The sequence below is a fragment of the Malania oleifera genome, chromosome 6 (assembly GCF_029873635.1).
Source record: "Malania oleifera isolate guangnan ecotype guangnan chromosome 6, ASM2987363v1, whole genome shotgun sequence".
Classification (NCBI taxonomy): Eukaryota; Viridiplantae; Streptophyta; class Magnoliopsida; order Santalales; family Ximeniaceae; genus Malania; species Malania oleifera.
The window spans coordinates 109,160,077-109,183,903 of record NC_080422.1 but is presented as its reverse complement, the minus strand read 5'-3'; the positions used below and the strand labels follow the sequence as shown (position 1 = coordinate 109,183,903).

Here is a 23,827-nt window from a genome sequence, read left to right as displayed (position 1 = left end):
TGCATTGGTTAGCTGTTTTGCGCATCTTGCGATATCTTCGAAGGACTATCTATCAGAGTCTTTTATTCTCTTCGACCTCGTCATTGAAGTTTTGTGCCTACTCTTATGCGAATTGGGCTACTGATCCAACTGATCGAAAGTCCACTACTGGTATTTGTATATTTTTAGGTGACTCTTTTATTTCTTAGAAAAGCAAGAAGCAAGTAATTGTTTCGCGCTCTTCCACTGAGGTTGAATACCGTGCGATGGCGTTTACCATGACTGATATTGTGTAGTTACATTGGTTGTTGGCTGATATGGGTGTTATATTTTCTGCTCCTACTCCTCTATATTGTGACAATAAGAGTGCTATCCAGATTGCAAGGAATTCGGTGTTCCATGAACGGACCAAACACATTGAAATTGATTGTCATGTCATCAAACCCCACCTTCAGCAAGGGCCTATTACTTTGCCTTTCGTTCCCTCCTCCATGCAAGTTCTTGGCTTCTTTACAAAATCCCACATCGTCCAGTGCTTTCGTTTTTTGGTTGACAAACTCTCGATGCTTCTTGCTACTGCATCATGAGTTTGAGGGGGGGTGATGTTAGTAATATTTATATTTTGCATTATGTCAGAGTAAAATAGTCTTTTTCCCTTTTGTTCTTGTAGACCATATAAGTCCTTTTATCTCTTGTAAAATCCTAATTGATTCAATGTAAACTTTTTTCTTTTCTGCTCCTTTTTTATTCTAACCGTTATGATGGATTTATCCGATCGATGGATGTTGAGAAGGAAGTATTTGATTCGCTGTATTCCAGCAATGATGCTATATTTTGTCTTAATCAGTGACCAAACAATGTAAGGTGCTTATAGTTTGATGCAGGTTATGGAGGATTGAATATCCTAGATGAAAGGGCTGGGAAATCTTCAAATTCATGGATTTTGCATGAAGATAGGATCAACTCTATAGATTTCAATGTGCACAACCCTAACATTATGGCCACAAGTTCCACAGATGGGACTGCCTGCCTTTCGGATTTGAGAAGCATCAATGCAGATCAACCAAAAAGTTTAAAGGTCATTAGCCATATGAGGCCTATACATTCTGCGTACTTCTCCCCTTCTGGAAGATTTCTTGCAACAAGGTAAGCAGTGATGTTTTGGCCTTGCTCTCTCTTTCGTTTGATTTTCTGAGGCACATATTTTCAAGGCATGTAAGCAAGTTCCAACGATTGAGATTGAACTGTGAAAGCTAAAGATTTTATAATACCCTAAAAAATGCATTGCGTGATTAGTGATTAGAGAGCAGTATCCAGTAGTGTGTTTCAAGCAGTTGAGGAAATAATATTTCCTGATGGCCATTAAACAATTTCATAGTTGCCTTTCTGATTATATTTTTACAGGGAATTTGCTTCTGGACTTTCTAGTTTTTGTTTTTCTGTTCTATCTGTATTTGGGCATATAAATTAAATGTTCAGGATGAAAAGTTAAATTTTTGCAATAAGTAGGTGATGCCTACTCGTCCGGTTTAGCTAACATTTGCTAAAACTAAACATGACATTGATAATCCTATCACCCAGTGGCCTAGAACATTTAAATAGAAATAAGACAAAAGCCATTGGTTTTTCTTTTACCATGGGGTGTAGGTTGACCTCCCACTTTTAATGGAGGTTACTGTTAGATTTTGGGGTTGTCGCTACTAATTGGCTTCTTTAGAGTATGCATGTAGTGCAACTCTTACTAACTTGCATGATATTGCTATTAAGTTCTGATTTTTTATGGTGGTTCAGTGTTCTCTTCAATGTCTCGATTTCTTGATGTAGTGTTGATGACAATATTGGGTTGCCCAGTGGAGTTAATTTTGAGGACTTAGTCTATGATTCCACACAGCACTCAGGCAAGGCATATCTCTCAGGTATGGCCTCACAATTGTCTACCAGTAGGGTTTTTTCTGCTTGAAGCCATGGAGCTAGCTTTTTATAGTTCTGTACTAAACTAAATCTTGAGAATCTTGAAATTTGGGGGAGGAGATCCAATTTTAACAGTTTTTTTTTTTTTTTTCTTCTTCTTTGTTTGTGAGAGCAGAGGAATATGGGGTTCAGAAGAAACTAATCAATCCGTGGGCTATTTGAAAAGAGTCGTCGATGTTATCTCTTCAGCTCGAAAAGGGGCGATGATGAGCTTACAGAGCCTCTGCATTTCTGCAAGTCCATGCCAGCTTAGTGTACATCCTTTCCAGGTTGGAATGCTGGCAGAAGGCACCACCACAGGCTAGGTTTATGTGTGGACACCATGCTAGGATATATCAGTTTCATTTAGCACTAGCATTTGCGGTGTTATATTCTAAAATTATCTTCTGAAGATGCCTGTAAATTCTTCAAAAGGATGCCAAACTCCTGTTGTTGCCTGTGCAGACTAACGACTTCACAGAACTCCTGTGACCCTATCAATGGTTGCAAGCTTAAGGGGATGATCAAACTAAATGAATGGCTTACCACATGGGTGAGAATGATTTTGGCAGTGAATTTCTCATTTTTCTTAGTCATGAACAATTTTTTTTTTTTTTTTAAATTTACTTGTATATCAAGATGGATTGGCTTTAAGTTCCAACCTAGAAGTTTACTTTCACTTGTTTCTCTACCATATATATATATATATATCTGGATTGAAGGGTATGGTGCCAAACCTCCTCTGCTTTAGTGATGTTGAAAGTTTACTAACACTTGAGTTAAAACAGTGAATTCCAAAGATTTTGCATCCCACTGCAAGCATGCACCCAGGCTCACTGGATTAAGAGGGTGTGTATTCATCAATGAGAACAGGAAAAATAAAAATGCTAACCCAGCATACTGTGAGATTCTTGTTTATTGCTGCTCTTCTTCCAAGAGGTTAGTTCCTGAGGAATTACTTCTTCATTACAAGAAATCACAGCTTGTGCAATCAATTTGCCAAGCCACCCGTGGTACAGCAAACCCCTTGCACCAAGACCTCCAAAGAACCAGTATTTACAGCTACGGTTTTGACCTACAAAATCATCAACACAACCCAAAAGTGGAAGCGATCCATGTGGGGTGAGTGGGGGCATTGCCCTCAGTCCTGCCCTTGCACCAGTGAAAATCCAAGATGAAAGACTAGGATAAATGGCAGATGCCTTTGGTAGAAGCTCTTGAAGGGCATTTGATGCTTCCTGGGGTGAGACATTTGGTGAATAATTCCTTGATCTCCACTCCCATGTTGAGCCCACATACACACTGCGGCGCTCTTGGAAAGCAAGCCAAGCATCTGACAAGATTGAGGGGCTGTGGTCTGGATAACTTTCCCTGCAACACAGACGATGCTCCTAAAAATGAGTTCCAAGGAAATTAAGTTGTAAAAATAGTGCATATGTACAAAACAATAATGTATCAACATTAAACCACCACCACACTACCACTACCACCCCTGGCAAGAAGCATTTCCTCCTGAAACAGATTATATTTTGACAATAACTAGTACAGAATAATGTTGCCGCCATCAAAGAACAATTGCCCACAGAAAATACCAATAAAGGAAGCCTTTACTGAAAAAGGAAAAAACCAATAAAATTTACAACATAACCTTAACCTAAAATTTTCAACAAGATCTACAGTTACTGAGAAATACTCATTCTATATGCTACAGAAATAGAAATACCACACTCCAAAGCCCATTCAGAAGAAAGTGAAATCATTTCACCAATAAAGATCATCTAGCCTCTAGGCACAAATACTAATGTGTACACCAGGCATAAGTGAAACGTAGCTTCTACCCAATATCATCAGGAAGCTGCAGGTGAGTGATGACTCCTCTGCATGTTCTGAACGGAAGTCTTCCGGACAGCTCTGGAAGCATGTCTGCCCTGGCTCCAAGACAAATTATCACAGCATCATATTCATCTGAAATGCAAGCATACATTAGCTAATCAAGTTATGGAAGAAAATTAGCCTCTCCAGTTAAGTATATTTTAGAACATGTTAAATTCACGTGCCCTTAACATCTTAGATCAATTTTCCGTTTTCAAGGAGTACTTGGAAAAATGTTGAAGTTCCCACTTCGAACGGATATAAAACAGGCCATAAGTTTAATGTGTCTTAAACTGGATGATCACATAAACCAATCCCCTTAAAATGTCTAGTTAGCTCAAAGAATGGGAAAATTCACAAAGACCGCTAGTACCCATTTCAACCACATCTGCCCAATTGTGCTACAACGAAGGATCCAGCAGTTATTTATGATCTCAAACAGTGAATCAACAGGAACAGCTGATTCCTTGTGCATGTTGAGATCTGATAGAAAATTTAAGTAGGAGGCTGGATTATCACATATGAGGAAAAAAAAAAAAAGGCAGCTCGGTGCACAGAAAACCTGCTTGTAACAGAGGAAAAAGATTAAAGATGGAAAAATATTATGAGACTCAGAGACTACCTGCTAGTTCATTAAGTCTCTCGATAGATTTCTTGTGCAAACATAACTCTTTTTTGCCAAAATTTGAAGTAGACATTTCTTTTGCGAGATTTTCACAAGCTGAAAAGAGACCCTTACAGAATAACTGTATGTTATTAGTTATGCAATGAAATGGGATTCACTGTGCGTATGGAAATGACTTATTTATTCAGACCTGTAGATAGCTTTGAGGATAGATAGTTATAGCTTCAGGCATATAAAAAGCTGAATTGAAAGGGATGCATATATTGGGCACTAGATTCTGGGCAACATGATTGTCGATGGTTTCTATTCTGCAACTTGCAAGGCATTGCTGAGCATTCTAATCACATAAGCATGAAATAACAATGTTATTATGAAATTATATTCCAACATTTAAGAAAATTAGGTTTTGCTTCAGAACTCAAAAATAATTACATCATTCAAAACAGTCAAATTCTTCAAGTTCGTAGCTGGTCGCAAGATACCCCTGCAAAAACACATGCAAAAAATAACCATCCAAGCATAATCTTCTTCTGACCCCCTCCCCCACCCCCACCTCCTCCCAAAAAAAAAGCATAATAACTAATTGATGAAGGAAATGAGTAAATCCTGCTTCAGATGATCCCTAGGTTCTACATACATGAATAAGAAGTATCATGCAACAAAGGCTTCTAACTAGATGCTCAAGTTTAATTCATCAAGAAGAAATTTATTTAAATTAATAAAATCCACAGATTAGCACTATTAAAATATATTTTAAACTAATCATTGCATAAGAACAATAAAGAAAAATAATGATGACTAGACTTTGAATAGTTGGACGACAGCTTGTGGTTATTGTACTACTTATTACACATGGGAACTCATTTTTTGTTCCAGTTCTGGGCTAGGCAATGCCCCCACAGAGAGAGAGAGAGAGAGAGAGAGAGAGAGCAAACCTTCTTCGAACCATGAAACTTTTAGGATTATGGACAGAGTCTTCAGTTCCACAGCCTGATTCACTGGAACTTACTGCAGTTTCTGCAATTCTTAAAAGCTTTAAACACTCTTTCCAACATTCTGCACCCCCCCAGAGAAGCTTAACTGCTAGGATTTGAACTGATTAGCCCATCAAAAGCTCAAGCTGGACATGCTAATCTCTTTGTAGCAAAAAACATGTAAGCCAAGGTAAGAAAAGATACAGAATGAGAGTTCATTAGGCCTGCAAGATCAGCCTATGTTAGGAAAGTTTATAGGAACCTTTGGGCGAATAAGGATGGAGTAGTCCTCCTGAAACACCAGATGCACCACCTCCAATGCCAACTTCATCAAAAATGTCAATTCCCAGATGCAACTCTTTAGGACTGTGCTGCAAAAGCAAAGTGCATAGAGTAAAAAGCTCAAGACTAATGTGGAAGATTCATGGCTTATTTGGCGTTAAATACAGATAAAATTTTGAATCTTCTCCAAAAAAAAAAAATCACCCTAATCACATTTTCTATGGTCAGCCGTTTCCCATGCCATCTCCCTTACCCTCTCCAAACAGTTGAGTACCTTTAATAACTGGCAAATTAAAGTCCCATTTTATTAGAGATTTTCAAAGACATGTTCTTCTGATTATGAAGATGACGATGACAATGATGATAATTTGACAATCCATCAAACAGCAGGTAAATCTTTCTTGACACACCAATCTCTAAATTAAGAGCACAGTTGCTGACTAGAGGGCAGAAGAGCATATATTTATCCGAAAGATGGATTGATTATATCTCAAATACAATCTTCTAAACAAATTTATACTTCATTAATCATAACTTATCAAAGAAAATGCAAATATCATGCTTTCTGAATCAGGAACCTATTTCACTGAGAAAGGCATCAGTTGGGTAGCATTTGGAAGTACTTTTCCTGCTTTACAAGAGCAGATATTGGCAGTGATGTTAGCTCTCAATAGCAAGAAAAGGATTTTGAACATCCCATAAATATATTAGAACCTCAAATAACAGAGAGAGAGAGAGAGAGAGAGAGAGAGAGAGAGAGAGAGAGAGAACCTGCAACAAATGCCAGGCCACCGAAAGCCCGGAAAAGCCAGCTCCAAGCACTGCATATCTACACAAGTATAAACCAATTATCATAAATTAGGGTTTCGAAGTACCAAATTTTACTTAGAAGTTGGCAATGAATGGAAACATCTGAAGAGACCTCAGAGACCGTAGCGACGGAGAGGAGGAAGAATAAGAAGACGAAGACATGACTGTGTGACAGGACCTTCTGCCACTACTGATAAGAAGCCTGGGAGAAGGGTTTGCGACTACGGTAGCCATGGCACCCTCTGCTTTGCGCCGCGGAGAAGCAGACCTGCAGAGCCGATAAGGGGGAGCCCAACTGCACATGCAAAAACGGTGTCGTTTTGTTGCGGCTAAGGCTATCAAATATTTTGAAGACTCGAGCTTGAATTTGGTAATAAAAATCAAATCAAATTTCAAGTTGAACTTTTTAATTTTATTATTTTTATATTACATAAGGCATATAATGTATATTTATAAATATAATTTATTTATTTTATTAATAAAAAAAACTTCGTCGAAGAGGCATCAAGGGGATGCTAGTCAATAATACAGCAAATCAAGCATCTTGAAGGGTGTCACAAATATTTATTTATATCATACTCGTTAATAATAGTTCTACAATGTAGCTATTGACTATAGTAAATCAGTATTCTTTATAATTTCAAATCCAAGCTCAAAGAAAATTAAAGTTATAAAGAAAGTCTAGAAATTTGAGTTGGTTGAGTTCCCAATATTTCTAAGGGAATGTTCCAAAAGACCCCTTGATTTGAGGTTTGAATCACATATTTACATGCATGAGTCATGCCAAAAATAAATGTTGTCCCCCCTCCCCACTTTAAACTTGATCTGTATTTGCATGATGAAATTCCACACCCCTCTACTATACGGTATAAGATATAAATAAATTGTCTCAAATAAAATTATAATTATATTTATTTAAGTAATATGAAAGGTTTTAAACTATGATTATATTTACTTACATGATATGAAAGGTTTTTAAATATAATAATGTTATAATAATATTGGTTTCACAAATATGAAGAGTCTATTTATAATAATGATTTCTAATGACTTCTTAGAATTTGAGAAGTCATAATTATGATAAGTTATGAATGTTAATTAATCACTTAATAGAAGTGATTAGTATATAAAGGTGGTTGGGGCTGGTCAATTCTCATCCTAAGATGCTTGTGCTACTTTTCCATCAAATAAGAAAAGTACATGGAAACGTAAGGTTGTGAGATAGAAACACAAGCCGAGGATATTCACTAAGAAGCATGGATCAAGGTATGAGTTTCTTATTTGTTGTATAAAATTATGAGTTTCGAAGATCCAATGATTAAATCATGTTCATATTAAACTTACATGTGGTATCAGAGCTTAGGTTTTAGAAACTCGTAATTTTTTATTATGATTAAAGGTTCATGTTTCGTTAAATTTTAGTTTATGAGTCAGGGCATTGGTTAATAAAATTTCACAATGCAGCACATCTCCAAATTTATGCTCAATAAACAATGCCAAGTACACCAGAACAGAATGGTGTATCAAAAATGCATAATAGGACTTTGATGGATAGGGTTAGGAGCATGATAAGTAGAAAGTCTTTACCCAATTCATTGTGGATGCATGCTTTAAAAGCTGCCATATATGTATTAAACCGTGTTCCTAGTAAGGTAGTTCCAAAGACACCATTTGAGCTTTAGACTGATAGGAAACCAAGTTTGCGACACCTGCATGTTTGGGGTTGTTAGACAGAAATTAAAGTTTATAATCCACAAGAAAAGAAGATGGATGCAAGAACAATCAGTGGTAATTTCATTGGTTATCTAGAAAAATCAAAAGGGTATATATTTTATTGTCCTAATCATGTCACAAGAATAGTTGAAATTGGAAATGCTAGGTTCATTGAGAATGATGAAACTAATGGGAGTATGGTTCCATTAATTGTGGAAATTAAGGAAATTACAACTCCCGCTATTCAAAGTAAACCTATTATAGAAAAACCACAAGAGGTTGCGTTAAGGCGATCTCAAAGAGAAAAGAGATCTGCTATCTCGGATGATTATGTGGTTTATCTTCAAGAGTCAGATTTTGAATTTGGAATTGAAGATGATCCAGTTTTGTTTTCACAAACCATTAGTTGTGATAATTCTGGTAAATGGATGGATGCCATGAAAGAAGAGTTAAAGTTTATGGAACAAAATGAAGTCTAGGATCGTGTAGAATTTCTAGAAGGTTGCAAGAGAGTTGGATGTAAATGGGTCTTTAAAACCAAACGAGACTCTCGTTGTAACTTTGAACGTTACAAGGCCAGGCTTGTTGCTAAAGGCTTTACTCAAAAAGATGGTATTGATTATAAAGAGACCTTTTCACCGGTATCTAAGAAAGATTCTTTTAGAATCATTATAACTTTAGTAGCTCATTACGATTTAGAGTTACATCAAATGGATGTGAAAACTACCTTTCTAAATGGAATTTAGATGAAGATGTTTATGTGGATCAACCATGGGGTTTTACAGTTGAAGGGAAATAAAATTTAGTGTGTAAACTTAAGAAATCAATATACGGACTTAAACAAACTTCTCGACAATGGTATCTTAAGTTTAATAGTACCATTGGTTCCTTTGGATTTAAAGAAAATACTATTGATCGGTGTCTATACTTGAAGATTAGTGGGAGTAAGTTTATATTCCTGATTTTGTATGTTGATGACATTTTTCTTGCAACTAATGATCATGGTCTGTTACATGAGACTAAAGAATTTCTCTCTAAAAACTAATATATGGGATAGGCAAAGTAAGTGATCGGAATTGAAATATTTTGAGATTGGTCCCAAGGACTGGTTGGTTTGTCTCATAAAGATTATATAAATGAAGTTCTAGAGAGATTTAACATGAACAAATGCTCAGTATCACCCATTCCAATTCAGAAAGGAGACAAGTTCAGTCTCATGCAATGTGCTAAAAATGATCTGGAACGGAGGCAAATGAAGGATGTACCTTATGCATCTGTTGTTGGGAGCTTGATGTATGCTCAAACGTGCACAAGGCCTGACATTAGCTTTGCAGTTGGAATGCTCGAAAGATTTCAAAGTAGTCTAAGAATGATTCACTGGAAGGTTGCAAAGAAAGTTCTAAGATACTTACAAGGAACGAAAGATTACAAGCTTATGTATCGAAGGTTTGGTCATCTTGAGGTGGTTAGATATTCGGGTTCTGATTTTGCTAGGTGTGTGGATACAAGAAAGTCCTCATTTTGCTATGTATACTTGCTAGCCGGAGGAATAATTTCATGGAAGAGTGCGAAGCAGTCAATAATTGTTGCATCCACTATGGAAGTTGAATTTGTAGCTTGCTTTGAGGCTATAGTTCAGCCTAATTGGTTACAAAATTTTATTTCAGGACTTGGAATAGTTGACAGTATCGTCAAGCCACTGAAAATTTATTATGATAATTCCATAGCTATCTTCTTCTCTAAGAATGATAAGTATTCCAAGGGTGCTAAACATATGGAATTGAAATTCTTTACTGTTAAAGAAGACGTACAGAAACAAAAAGTGTCAATTGAACATATTAGCACCGATTATATGATAGTAGATCTTTTGACGAAAGGAATGCCACCCAAAACATTTATTGGTCATGTTGAAAAGATGGGCATTATTGAATCTTAATGTATGTTGTTCAATTGATATTTGAGCTCGATAATGAAAATGTTTCTGTTATTTCTATTTTCCATTTTATATACATAATTGTTGTGGAATAATGATAACAGGATTAGAGTTGGACCTAATGTATGCCTCTCAGCTAAAAAATCATTATATGTAGTGAAACTTGAATTGTAGTGCATGGAAGGAATTATGTTAATAAATATGATATAGAACCGTCATGACTCCTACAAGTTTTCTACATATTAATGATAACTAATATATGCGCGTTATGATCAATTATCTTAACTAATTTCACTTGAGCCAAGTGAGAGAATGTAAGACATAAATAAATTGCCTCAAATAAAATTATGATTATATTTATTTAAGTAATATGAAAGGTTTTAAATTACGATTATATTTATTTACATGATACGAAAGATTTTTAAATATAATAATGTTATAATAATATTGGTTTCACAAATATGAAGAATCTATTTACAATAATGATTTTTAATGACTTCTCAGAATTTGAGGAGTCATAATTATGATAAGTTATGAATGTTAATTAATCACTTGATGGAAGTGATTAGTATATAAAGGTGGTTGAGGCTAGTCCTATCTCATCCTAGGATGCTTATGCTACTTTTCCATCAAATTAAGAAAAATACAAAGAAACGTAGGGTTATGAGATAGAAATACAGTTCAAGGATATTCACTAGGAAGTATGGATTAAGGTATGAGTTTCTTGTTTGTTGTATAAAATTAAGAGTTTTGAAGATCCAATAATTAAATCATATTTATATTAAACTTACATATGGTTCTCTATTAGCTCAGCAGATTTAATTCAATCGTTACGTTCAAACTCATATTTCACAGCAATGATTCTTTCTATCATGAATCTCCATAATCATTTCCAAAGGTCTTCATTGAAATGTGCAAGGGCTTCAAACTCAATCCTCTTTAAATGAAAGGATTATTTCACTATGCCCCATTTAACAAGGTGAATTTTTTCTTTTTTCTTTTTTCTTTTTTTCCAGAAAGGGCCCTAAAGAAACCACCTTTGACTTCCTTCAAGTCTCTTGGCAAGGAGAGACGAAGTAAACAAGGAGAATTGTGCATTATATATTTTTACATATATTTAATATTAATTTATAATCTTGTTTGAGTTTAATTGAGTTGAAGTTGAGTTTTAAAAACTTGTAGTCAAATTAAATTCAACTTTAACAATTATGAAATTGATCGAATCTAGTTTCAAGTTTAATATTTTCGAGTTGAACTAAATTCTCAGTATCTTATTATATCGGCTCAAATTCACCCCTAGATGCAACAACTGCTAAGTACGAAGATCATTTGAACCATCCATTCTAATTTGTCTAGATTTGAATGAAATACAATACAAAATTAAAATCTCTTTTAAATTTGCAAAAAAAATAATAATAAATTCAAAATTTCATGTTCTTGATGCAAGAACACAACTATAATTTTCTTTTACTCATTAGAATCAGAGTTCTTTATTTTCATGTTATGAACATCTGTCTTGCGCCTCATTTGATTATTATTACTACAAATCATTTTAATTTATTACTACATATCATTTTAGTCTCATCCACATGGCTCAACAGACTGCTTGTTGCCTTTTCTAATCTCTTGTTTCCAAACAATTTACCAACAAATTTTGTCTAAATTACATGTTAACTATTTATAATTTATTTAACATTACTTACCATATAATTCTTAGTTAAATATGACCTACTATTTAATACATATTTTGTTCAAAAATGAAATAATACAGATAATCATGCATAGCCAGTCAAATATTATGCACACAAAATATAAAGTGAAATGCATAAAATAAAAGGCTAAACTCATCCAAGGCCAAATCATGTCGTTTTTATAGCAGATATAAATAGTGGTTCACAATAAATCTTTCAGAACAAAAGTGGCTAACAAAGAAAGCAACAAAATTAAGAACAGAGAAGAAAACCAAACTTCAACCTCCAGAAAGTAACACAGTAAGTCAGATTTATTCCAAAAATTCCTTTCTTGCAGGCAACAAGAGGAAAAGAATTTCATTTCCACGGGATTCAAAATTCCAATCAATTTTCAGTTTGCAAAACCACATCCTGATCTCAATGCATCAAATCCATCCTAACCCTGTGAATTACAACCTAGAGGACCAAAATAATAAAGTACAATAAAAGGCAGCCACACACATACAGATGCTTGCTTCCATACAACCATCTTAAATGATCGTATTCTTCGGGTCAAATTCATCTTTACAACTCTGCCATGATCGAGTTAAAACTCTACATTACAAGTTATGCCTTCCAAGAGCTGTCTGGGAAGCTGAAAACCTATGGCGGACTGCTAAAACGTCAAAATATCATATTGCATACAAAACTGGAAGTGTGCCAGTATACAGGGAGCTTGCAACTATCATTCAGCGCTTTACCCACTGGAAGCTCTTTCTTGCTTTTGCTTTTCCAGGTTTCTTCCTTTCCACCACTCGTGAATCCCTCGTCAAGAAACCAGCTGAAAAAGCATATGAGAAAATTTAGAGATCATGAAGTGAAGCACATCAAAATTAAATGGGGAAGCTCCTGCAGATTCTACTATGTGTAGATCCATGATCACACAATCATACAAGTTAAACATATGCTTATTTCAGATAGGCTTGAGCTTTCCATGCATCAAACAATGCTACAATGCTTTTAATATGATAGATCCATTAAAACTCCCTGTTATTATTCTTCCCTCATAACCTAAATAAATTCCCCAATGTCAAAAGACTGAATCTCCCTCTAGCCAAAGACTCGAAACATTTTTGTTTCTCATCAGAATGCCCAAAATCATTGTCCCAGGGTGCATTTGTTTTGCAAGTGGAAGATGGTTAGGACTTGACAGTCCTTGCGTGGCCCGTGTTCACTGCAGAGAAGTAGAGGATATGACTAGATAATGAGCTGATACTTATCCCGTTCATGCAGTAAAGATCTTGCTAGTCACTGCCTCCCTCCATACATTCCAGCTCCCCACCCACCCCAAGAAAAAGCAAGCCAGTAAACTCCATGGGCAAAGATGCAGAGTGCATGTGTTAGATCTTTAAAATTTATAATTAAAAAAAAAAAAATCATAAAACCAAACTCTGTTGAACTCGAAGTGTTGAGCTGTTGAGGGGTGTACTCGGTTATTTTTGGTTCCGTTTTGGGTCCGAACCGAAATATATCAGTCCTCATATTTGAGAACCGTTACCAAACTGTAAACCGACGGTTCGGTTGGAAAAAAAAAAAAGAGCTATTCTTTGGTTCGGTTTTCGGTTAGTAACTAAACTAAACCTTCACAAAATTTTAACTTCAGGCTCCTTTATTTAGAATTACTTAATGGACCTTAATTTAAGTGGGCCAAGCATAGGAAGAGTTCGTCCATGTGGAATGCAGAATGAGGGGGAGAGGAGGTGGCTTTATAAGTGAAGAAGGCTCCCCTAAAAGCAATGGCCAGCCGATTTGTGACATGGGAATCAAGGGGAATGTGAAGGGTTAAGGCTGGGAGTGGGACTGGGTCACTGGGCAATGGCTGGGCTTGGGAGGGGGGGGGCGGAGCTGTGGGCATGGGGTATGTGTGTCAGTGTGTGTGAGTGAGGGGTTCATCCCACATTGGTAATACATGGGAGAAAACCTCTCATCCTCATGCATAAAGGTTCTAATCCCTCCTTTTTTGCCATAATTAAGTATTTGTATGTATTCATATAATAAATAAAATTTATTAAATAATTATGGGTAGTAAAATTAATAAACTAGTTATAAACTGGGAAAAACCTTTTAGATATGCATAGTTTGGTTTTTTCGGTTCAGTTTTCATGTACAACTGAAACCGAAACCGAAACCGAAACCGAAAATTTGGTTTTTAAAATTAGAAAACCGAAAACAAAAAACCGAACCATAATGTTAAAAAGTTTGGTTTCGGTCCGATTTTAGTGCTGATAGAGTTTCAATTTCTTTCATATTTTTGAAACCTCATTTCTGGATATCAGATGTCTTGGTTGGAGAGACCGTAGGAGGAGGAAGTGAGGGATGGATAGGGATAAGGTTCCAGGTCCAAATGGGTCTAACAAGATTTTTTTTTTTTTTTTTTTTTTTTTAAGATTGTTGGGATGTGATTGAGGGGTATCTGATGATGGGTCTAAGGGAAGAGGAGGAAGAACTGAAATATTTTCTCTAACCTTTATACCGAGGAGGATAGTTGTAGACCTATTGATTGAGGGGTTAGATTGGAATCCCATTTCAGGAAACCACATGTCTTGATTGGAGAGACCGTAAATGGAGGAAGTGAGGAGCGCTGTGTTTGGGATGAATAGGGAAAAGGTTCCAGATCTAGATGGGTTTAACATGGCTCTTTTTCAGGATTGTTGGATGTGATTAAGGGGCATTAAATGAAGGTGTTTAATGTATTGGAAAGGGATTCTATGTAAGAGAATTAACACCACCTTCATCACTATGGTACCTAAGAATAGTAGATCTATCAAGATTGCAGACTTTAGACCTATTTGCTTAGTTTCCAATGTGTATAAATTTATTGCTCAAGTGTTAGCTAATAGGTTGACTGTTGTGCTTGATAAGACTTTCTAAATTCTAAGGCTCAAAGTGTGTTCAAGGGGTGCAAGCAGTGGCTGCTATTTTGATTGCCAATGATGTAATGGGGGATGCTCAGAGGAGAAAGGAGAAGAGGATTTTAGATTTTGAAAAAGCTTATGATAGGGTTTGTTGATTGTCCTGAACAATATATTTGTGAAAGGGGGGTTTGGGAAGGTGGCATTCTTGGATGAGGGGCTGCATGTCCAACATTTTCTTCTCTATCATAGTGAAAGTGACTCTAAATCTTGGTTTAGTGTGTTGAGGAGCATTAGACAAGCTACTCAACCCATTTTTGTTTGTGTTCATGGTTGATGTTTTGAGCAGAATAGTCAGTAGGGAGGTGGAGGGATTGGTGAAAGGTTTAAAAGTGCGGAGGGAGGGGTGATTTGTTTCCCACCTTCAATTTGCCAATGGTAGCATGTTCTTTTTAGGTGATCACAGTTCTTTTTTGAATATTCTGAGCCTCCTTCATATTCTTGAGCAGATTCTTGGGCTTAAAATTAATTTCAGTAAGAGTGCTATTGCTGCTGCTAATCTGAGTGCTAGTAGAGTCAGAGAGTTGGCCTCACTTGCAGGTTCTGGCATTTGGATCGGCCCTTGTGTTAATTTAAGGATCCCTTTGGTTGGTAATCCCCCTAGAGCAGGGGCCTTTTGAGACCTCATAGAGGAGAGGGTGTCCAAGCGTTTGGATGGTTAGAAAGATGCATCATTTTCTTTCTAAGGTCTCATTACACTTATTCAGGCTCATCTAGCTAGTATCCCTTCATATTGTTTGTCTATTTCAAGGATTCCCGAGGGGACTGCTAATAAGCTCAAGAAATTTATGAGATTTTCTTTGCAAAGGAATCAGGGGGAAGAGGGATTGTTAGTTGGGATGTGATGTGCAGGTCTAAAATGGAGTGGGGTTTGAGTCTTGAAAATTTGATGTCCGAAAACACTGCGGCAAAATGGCTTTGACGGTTCCCCTTAGAGGATTCATCCCTTTGGCATAGAACCACTAAAAGTGAGTCTGGATTGCGTGTGAATGGCTAGGATACTAACATGGGATCTAGATGTTATTCTGAACGCAGTGGAGGTCTCTCACTCACTCATTCCCTGTACTAAGTTTGTTCTGTTCTTGTATTCATTTTTGGGAAGATACTTGGGTGGGGAATGTTGCTTTGTCCACTTCTTTTCCTCCTCTTTATTGCTTGAGTTTGGGGCGTAATGCTGCTGTTCTTTTTTTTTTGTTTTGGACGGTCATGTGCTTCTTGGGATTTTCACTTTCACAAATCTCTTAATGATAGGGAGGTGGATGAGCTTTCTTCTCTGTTATTGATGCTGGATAGTAATTGTCTCTCCTTTGGACCAGATAGGAGTTTGTTCTAGCACATCTTTTTGTGATCTTTTGACCGGTGCTGATTTTTATATTCCTCTGTAAAAAATTCTAGAAATCCAAAATTTCCCCAAAAGTTAAGGTTTTTATTTGGTTGGTTGTATGTAATAGAGCCAACACCAATAACTTGTTGCAGAGTAAGAGACTTATGAAGACACTTTGATGTAGGACAAGAAGCAAGACCTTGGGAAGATCCTTGCTGGAGAATAATTAAGAGCTTGGTCAAGGAATTGTTGGGTTTAATTAGTAGTTTATTATGTGCATTTTGGGGGATTGTTTGTAGTATTTGTGTATTCTAGGATTATGTTTGTAATTCATGTTGTTTTAGGGGTATACGTGTAATTTCATGTGTTTAGAGGGTTTCTTATAAATAGTGTGTGAAAGACACATTGTAAGCAGTAGTTGATGAATTTGAATTGGAATTGAACGTGAGATTCGCCCTGGTATCTCCTCTCTCATTTCTCTCCCCCCACCCCCCTTCCTCTCTTCTATTTCTTCTAAATTCTCCCATGGCTGCAGAGCCTTGATGCTATTCGCGTTTATGCTTTAACAATTTAGAAACAGCCTTCCAATTTTTTTGCACTGTGATTTGGCTTGGAAAGTGTGGAATACGCTTTTTGGTTTATTGGGAGAAAGTTGGGTTTGCCTGGGCACGCAGAGAACCACTTGGCGACCTCTTTTTCTGGTTCTGATGAAAAATAGGATGCTGTAGCATTATGGAGATGGACAAAGAAGACACATGTACTTTTCTGGAAAGAAGCCATATATTTTTTTGTTATGGGAAAATATTCACTACTTGGCTTCACTTCGGGGTGTTGGAGCTTTAAAAGACTGAACTTCTCAGATTAGCTTTCTTTGTTGGTTTGAGTGCTGTTTTTTCCTTTCTTTTGTCTACTTTCTGTTTCTTCTGTTTCGTTTAGAAGGAAATCTTATTCTCCTTCTTGTACATTCTTCCTTTTTTTATTGGAATCTTCTTCTTTTGCTATCAAAAAGGGAGGAAAAATATCTATCAGTTGTATTGCTTTGCCATGATTTTATCTTCAGTATTCTTTTTATAACAATTCTGCGCACACGGTGAGAACAAATGGCTTCACGAGACTTTTCCTTTCCCCTCTCCTCTCCACACTCATTGTTGCTTCAGCTGGCTTGTCATTATGGCTGCTCTAGGCCATGAAGGGCGTCACAGAAAATCAGTCCAACTGAAGGGAAAACTTTCAATCTGAGTCTGGATAGAGAGGGAAAGAGTCAGTCTTTATTCGTGCTTGAGGCTAACCCAAATAGTAATCAATGGGTGAGGTTATCATCGTCATTGGTGAAGTGGTTCTTGGAGGGTATGTTGTCAGTGTTTGGAAGATTGGGATGGGGTTACTGTAGCATACGAACTAGTGACATCACATATTGGCTTTTGATTCAATCAACATAGATGGGGAGGTTCTTGGAGTTAGGGTTGCAATGGAAAAGTAAGCGCTTTCCAGTATTTGTTCCCATGGGTCTAAAGGAGGTGGCAAAGATATGTCCAGGAATTTCATGCAATGGCAAAGGAATTTAGTGTAATGAAAAAGGATTCTGATAATGACGAGGGACCACAGAACAATACTTGTTCATGGAGCAAGGTTGTGACAGCAGCAAGCAACAAGACTTGTAATCCGTGTGGAGTGCGATGCAGGACGTGATGCCTGGTTGTGCATCATCAGTTGTCAATCCTCTGCATTTGGCACGCAAGCAATCAGTTCAGATGCAGCTACGGTTTCTATCAAAGATGGTCGTGTGGAGAGGATGGAGTGGAATAAGTTGGGTTCTGCAAAAAGTAAGATATGTAAGTCCAAGGGGAGTGGTGTTAGGCTTGGAGTGGGTTGTGCTGGGTATTCTCAATATAACACTGCATTTGGGCCAGGGGTGTTCATAAGTTAGATCCAACAATAATAAATGGGCAGGCTTCAGTTAGCCCATTGCATATAGGCTCAAAAGCACACGCAATCCATTGTTTGCACTAGTACTCCGGCAGTCTAGCCCATAACCTGCCTTTAAATTAAAGTTTAGCTCTTCAAAAAGATGGTGTGATCAATGGAGGCCAGAGTCCTCAAGGCTCATAGAAGAACGGAAGTTCCAGTCTGCAACTACATCTTCATCAGAGGTAGAGGATAATGGGTCCGTGGATCTTGGATTTCAGGTTCCAGTAAAAGGTCCAGGCAATTTTGGGAGTTAAGGTGATGTTTCTGGTCCGTGGGTGATAACTGTGTTCATGATGACAGATTGGCCAACGAGCATTCTTCGATTTCTATGACAGGGGAACAAAAGCTCAAGACTCAGAAAGCTTGTGGGGATGATGTTCAGGGTAAGCTTGGTGTTGCGGGGGTAGTGTAGTGATAATGGAATGGTTGTGATAAGACTAAGGTGGTAAGGTTTAATCTTGTCAGATAGCAATGCCGGCGAGTGTCAATATTCAAAAGGGGGATAAAGATGAGAAGTGAGTAAGAGAAAGGAGAAAAAATTATGGGGGTGACATATTGGATGATGAGAGTGATGTTGCCAGTGAGTTTGTGATGATGGTTTGTTATTACACGAGTTTAGGAACAATGTGTGTACATGTCTAAATATTTTGATTAGCTTGAGGACTTATTGTATGTGCAACCATGGAAGGCTTGGAGGGAATTACTTCTTTGAGGAAGATGGACTAAGTAGAGAGCAGCAATGTAAGGATAGGATTTTGCCTATTCCTGTGGAGATTAATAGGAAGGATTTTAGAATCCCAACAGCTATTGGATAATATGGGATTATGGCTGCTTGATCCTGGAGGAAACAAATTCTATCTGGATGACGGCACAAGATAGGTGAAGAAAGGCCAATGGAGATTTGCAAACTTGCAGTGTTCTGTCAAGTACAATGGCAGGAGTTTAAAGACGGATTTCTTAATTAGTTTTAGTTACTTTTTTTTCTTTTTTCTTTCCTTCTTTTGGTTTTTTTTCCTCTTTCTGAGGATTTCTCTTCCATGCTAAATCTGTTCTCTCTTTATTCTTCCGCCTTAATACATTTCCCATTACTAACAATAATGATGATGATGATGACCATAAAAACAATAATAACTCTGAACACATCAAACAAATCCCATGCATTGTGCAGAGGCTGCTTCCTTGATAACAAAAGAGGACCTAAACCTTCTTTTATACAGATTTCAGAAATAAGATCTGAGAGATCATGTAATCACAAACAATAAATAACATTCCTATGCATTCCCAGGCTTTACCTGCTCTGAGCGGAGGACGTAAACCTGGTTCCCAGTTTTGCAAAGCTCTGCTGATCCCCAAACGAATTGCTCCAACCTGACCTGCTTCATGCAGATGTTCAAATTTTCAAAATTTGAGAAACATTACAAAAAATAATTGAATAGGCCAGATGTACCCTCAAAACAGTATTAAAAAAAAAAATTGAAGCAAAACTACATGTCAAACAGTCACTGGATCTCAAATGTGGGATTTAAGACCCTTTGTGCAACAGTTTCCAAACAGGAACTCAATTTTTTTCTTTTCTGAGTTTTTTCTTAACTGGACACGCACGAGTATCAAGTTGCCAGAGTAATATCCTTACAATAATCTCCCGATGGTTCTCTCTTGCATGAAATCTTCCATTCTCTCTCTCAGAACTGCACCATGGATTTTCTAGTCTAGGTTAAGATAGATAAGCAATCACTCAATCGATATTGAAGGAAAGAGGTTGGGAAAAGTAGCAAACATCCTTTATTTTTCTGTTCCCAAATACAATCATTCACAATAGGTGGGTGAGATTTCCTAAAGATGCTGCTAACTGGTTCTCTTATGGCTTATTGAGCTTTGGTCGCTTGCGAAGAGGTTCTACAAGTGTGCGTAGTATAGGGAATTTTTTGGAGTTAGTAGTGGAGTGGAGAAGGGAAGAGATTCTTGGTGTTCACGCCAGGTGGCTCAAAGGGTAATGAGTGGCAAAGTATCATGGAATGGGTTTTGCAAGGTGGCAAGGGAGCTCTGTCCTGACTCCTGATTGAGGTGGGAAAGATGAAGGAAGCAAGCCAGTGCATCAATCATGGAGTGGTGGCAGCAAGGAGGGAGCGACAAGGGCAAAGCAAGTAATTGAGATGATCGGACATGGAGGAAGGGTGCAATGACAGGGAAGGATCAGTTATGTACCCAGTGTGGTGATGAGTTGCAATAAAAGGAATCTGGGCGTTGACTTCCCCAAACCTTGACTTTTTGTTCAGAGGGAAGGTTCTCACAGACAAGGTGACTAGGGTTACAGAAGGGACTGTGAGATTGGTAGAGGTGGGCAGATTGGACCTGGGCAGATTCTTGAAAAAGGGGGAAACTTGCTATCTAAGTTGGGCCAATCACTACAACAGGCGCATTATCATGATAAAAATGGGTGGGATGAAGCATTTCTTGGAAAATAAAGAGAGATCCTTTTCTTCCCAGTTGGGCCAAGAATGGACCCACATAACAGTGCTGAGTCTGCTAACAGAGGACTGGAGGTAGGTGTAATAGCCCATGTAGTTGATAAGTTTTCTAATAAGGGTTACGAGTATTGCTTTGTGGGGTTTCGAGGGGCAGAGAGGCCACAAATTCTACTTATTGCTATCAGTAGCAGGGTCGTGTGTCTGGGTGTGAAGGAGAAATGGGGGTAATTCTCTGGTAGTACGGGAGCTGCGAACAGTTGGAGACTAGAAACTCCTGCAAAAGGCTGGAGACCAGATTGGGGAATGTTTTGGTAATAGCTTGTATACAAAGGAGATGAGTGTTCCCAGTAAAAGAAATGATGGAAAAAAGTGCAAAATACATGAGGATTTAAAGTTGGATAAGGTCAAACAGTGGGGAAAGAACGGAAAAGCAAGGAGATTAATCTTTTAAAAATAGGTGAGGGCGAGAAAGATTTATGTTGATGAATTTCAGAATTGTTCTAAGTCTGATTTTGACAAAGGAGGAAATCATAGTTAGAAGGGGAAAACTTCTTGGTTTTTTTTTGGGGGGGGGGGGGTAATTGGATGAGGACAGTGATCATGGGAGTGGTTTTGCATGTGTTTGTGGTCTTTTGTTGGAGGAGATTCGTGGAAAAATGGTTTACACTTTTGACTCTTCTGAAGCACTGGGGGTTCTATCCCATGTGACTCTGTCTTCATCAGAAAGTTCGGAAGATATTACTATCTTTGAGGAAGGGAGCCTGGATGTAGCTTTGGCTGTGACAAATCAATGTAGGAATGGGTTATTGCCTACTAGTGTGGGGGAAGTTAGTGTGCAGGATGTGGGTGCTCAAAACTTCAGGAAGAAATGGGTTTGAGGCCGGGGGATCATGGAGGGAATGAAGTTCAATAGAAGAGTGCAATGAGAAAAGTGACTAAAGGTCAGCAGGAACTAGCAAGACCGTAGGAGCTCTAAAATTAAGAAGGGAAAGGCTTAAAGATGGTTCTTAAGAGAGAGTGAAGAATAATACACAATCAACCTTCCAGAACAGGCATTTAACTGTCATCCAGCAAAAATTCAACCCAATGAAATTTGTGCTACAAGTCAGTATATGAATTAAATTAATCAACCATAAAATTTGCACTAGCAATCAGTTTGCTCACCTGAGACGCCACCTCCTTTCACTGTACAGTTCACATCCCAACGACCTAAAGTCTTCGTCTCAGTGAATGGTCGTAGGAGAGTAGCACGATGATCAAGATCTGGGAAATAGAGATCAAATTGCTTGTCATTCACAATGAATTTACCATCACCAGGCTGAATCCATACACGGGCTATACTGCATTTCCTTTTTCCTGTTGCATAAGCCCTTCCCTTCTCATCTACTTGTCTCACTCGTGCTTTTGCAATTTCCTCACGCTTCTGGCGCTCTATCTCAGATCTAATGGATTTTCTTGAACTTTTTTCATAACGAATATCTTCTATTACACTTAGGGGAGGCAAACCATCAACCCCTTCAAAGTCCTTCAAGGCAATTAAATTATCCAGCATTGCATTAGTAATTCCCGATGCTGCAATGAGGTCACCAAATGCACGACTTGGACCTGCAATCAAAAACATTGCACAGATATAAACTAAATTAGCATCAACATTGTTTAACTCCAATGTGGGACAGTTTTCCTTTTTTTTTCTCTTTTCTGGTTTTTGGAGGGGGTGGGGTGGTGAGGGGAGGAGGGATGGTTAGTAGTATCAAACCATAAGATCAAATTAGAATCATATGATTCTTTCCACCATAGAATCTTATATAATTATATGTTATTTTTCATAAACTTCAACAATATAAACCTCAAAAGTTGGCAGACAGTGTTAGAAAAGTACAGACATCCTATGATGAGGACATTGAGGACAAATTTGTTGCATCCCTAATTCAGACCAATTTAAAATGAAAAGGAAAAAATACCCAAAAAAGAAACTTTTAAGACGAATCAGTCTACAAACATCTGTACAAGATGAATATCTAAAATCTCTTCTTCTTTTCTTTTTTACTAGGCACATAAGAAAACACTCACTGTGGGCACCAAGGGAGTTTTAACTCCACTACACAGTATAGCAGCACAAATTAAAAAAGAAATGGTGTCAATAAATGGAGGGTATGGAGTAAAGCCATCAAAATAACAACAACAAACTAAGAGCATCAACTTTTAGACTCCCATAAGAAAGGTATAAAGCTTATAGGGAGAGGGAGCGAACAGAAAAGAAAGCCCACAAGTTTCATGATAACATAATTTAATATTGCCTTGTATTCACAATGCTTCAATATATAAATATCTAACAGTTTGATGTTTATGTGTAAGAGAGAATAGATTAAACAGAATAACAAAGTACAAAGAGAGGAGAACAAAATGTCCTCCAAATGAACAAAAGAAAAAATAAAAACAGTTACAAATGGTTACAAAAGGGCAGCCCTCCAATCTCTTTCCAGGTCAGGCAGCGATAACCCCAGAAAACCCAAAAGGAGGAGCCTGAAAAAAGGAAAGAAACACAACTGTTCCATAACAAACTAGGAGAAGTTCTGCAGAGATTCTTGAATTCCTCTTGATCTGCAGAGTTCATAAGGTAGCAAAACCTGCACATCTCCATAAAGCTGTAGCCCTTCTAGTTTGCCAAAACCCCAAAAGCTCACTTGCAGGAAATCCCCCATGATCCGCAAGGCCACCCAAGCTTTTCCAAAACACGAGAAAAGAGCACAACAAAAAAATTTTAGCCACCCAGCAATGAAAGAAGATGAGTACATTTGCTTCATTGAAGTCGCCATACATGGAGCACGTACCAGGACTTAGGCCCTTGTAGTGTCTTCTGCACTGAAAAAGCTAAACGTGTTAAGCCTATGGAGAGCCATCCATATGAACGCTCAGATCTTAAAAGGAGCATGGGCCTTCCAACAATTTGGCTCCAATGAAACTAACTAGGCAAAAAATTGGACAAAGGAGTTTGAAGGAGGTGAAGGAAAAAGGATTTGGTGGGAAAAAGCCCAAAGAATCCCCTTCCCAAAACATCTCATCTCTCCGGTTACAACGAACTTTGGCTGTAGAATGTTTTTTTTATAGCAAACTTCGACTCCAGAATGTTAAGCATGGTGGTGAGCCCATCAACCCCTCTTACGCTGAGATTCCTTTAAAAAAAAAATGGAAATCCCAAGAAAAAAAAAAAACCAAGAAGGCCCCCCAACATAGAAAAGAAACAGTTGAAAGGTACATTGAAGAATGGCAATTTCTAAAAGACAAAG

At 37.6% G+C, this 23,827-nt stretch overlaps 3 protein-coding genes across 7 annotated transcripts in view; 1 reads left to right on the top strand and 2 right to left on the bottom strand.

Moving 5' to 3' along the window:
• Positions 1-2,762: 2,762 nt before the first annotated feature.
• On the bottom strand, positions 2,763-6,808 carry LOC131157921 (uncharacterized). Of its 4 annotated transcripts, none has more exons than XM_058112387.1 (9): positions 6,605-6,808; positions 6,454-6,511; positions 5,663-5,771; positions 5,362-5,506; positions 4,859-4,910; positions 4,617-4,763; positions 4,424-4,535; positions 3,768-3,894; positions 2,763-3,300 (listed from the first exon to the last, which is right to left on the bottom strand). In XM_058112387.1, the coding sequence occupies exons 1-9, from the start codon at positions 6,793-6,795 to the stop codon at positions 2,817-2,819; spliced, it is 1,425 nt and encodes a 474-aa protein (XP_057968370.1). In that variant the 5' UTR covers positions 6,796-6,808; the 3' UTR covers positions 2,763-2,816. The 4 variants fall into 4 exon arrangements, with proteins under 4 accessions (XP_057968370.1, XP_057968371.1, XP_057968373.1 ...); XM_058112388.1 differs by having other exon boundaries at positions 4,617-4,754; positions 6,605-6,797; XM_058112390.1 differs by lacking the exon at positions 6,605-6,808 and having other exon boundaries at positions 5,663-5,766; positions 6,454-6,503.
• Positions 6,809-9,364: 2,556 nt separating this feature from the next.
• On the top strand, positions 9,365-10,141 carry LOC131158761 (secreted RxLR effector protein 161-like). Its single transcript, XM_058113615.1, has one exon. It carries the CDS (start codon positions 9,365-9,367, stop codon positions 10,139-10,141), a length of 777 nt encoding a protein of 258 aa, XP_057969598.1.
• Positions 10,142-12,139: 1,998 nt separating this feature from the next.
• LOC131157920 (small ribosomal subunit protein uS9m) overlaps positions 12,140-23,827 on the bottom strand; it is a 31,087-nt gene continuing 19,399 nt past the window's right edge. Inside the window, exons 2-4 of one of the 2 annotated variants that reach the window (XM_058112385.1) lie at positions 21,705-22,145; positions 19,365-19,448; positions 12,140-12,649 (exon numbers count right to left, since the gene is read on the bottom strand). In XM_058112385.1, coding sequence (XP_057968368.1) covers positions 12,558-12,649; positions 19,365-19,448; positions 21,705-22,145 — 617 coding nt within the window. In that variant the 3' untranslated portion in view covers positions 12,140-12,557. The remainder of the gene's footprint in view (positions 12,650-19,364; positions 19,449-21,704; positions 22,146-23,827) is intronic. The other variant, XM_058112386.1, reaches the window with a different exon arrangement.

Excerpts from the sequence above, each read along its gene's own strand:
- LOC131157921 (XM_058112387.1), bottom strand. The coding sequence starts at position 6,795 with ATGTGCAGTTGGGCTCCCCCTTATCGGCTCTGCAGGTCTGCTTCTCCG. Across the intron at positions 5,507-5,662 it reads CCATCCTTATTCGCCCAAAG|TTAAGCTTCTCTGGGGGGGT; the intron begins GTTCCTATAAAC and ends AAATCCTAGCAG. Across the intron at positions 3,301-3,767 it reads CAGCTTCCTGATGATATTGG|GGAAAGTTATCCAGACCACA; the intron begins GTAGAAGCTACG and ends TCTGTGTTGCAG.
- LOC131158761 (XM_058113615.1), top strand. The coding sequence starts at position 9,365 with ATGAACAAATGCTCAGTATCACCCATTCCAATTCAGAAAGGAGACAAG.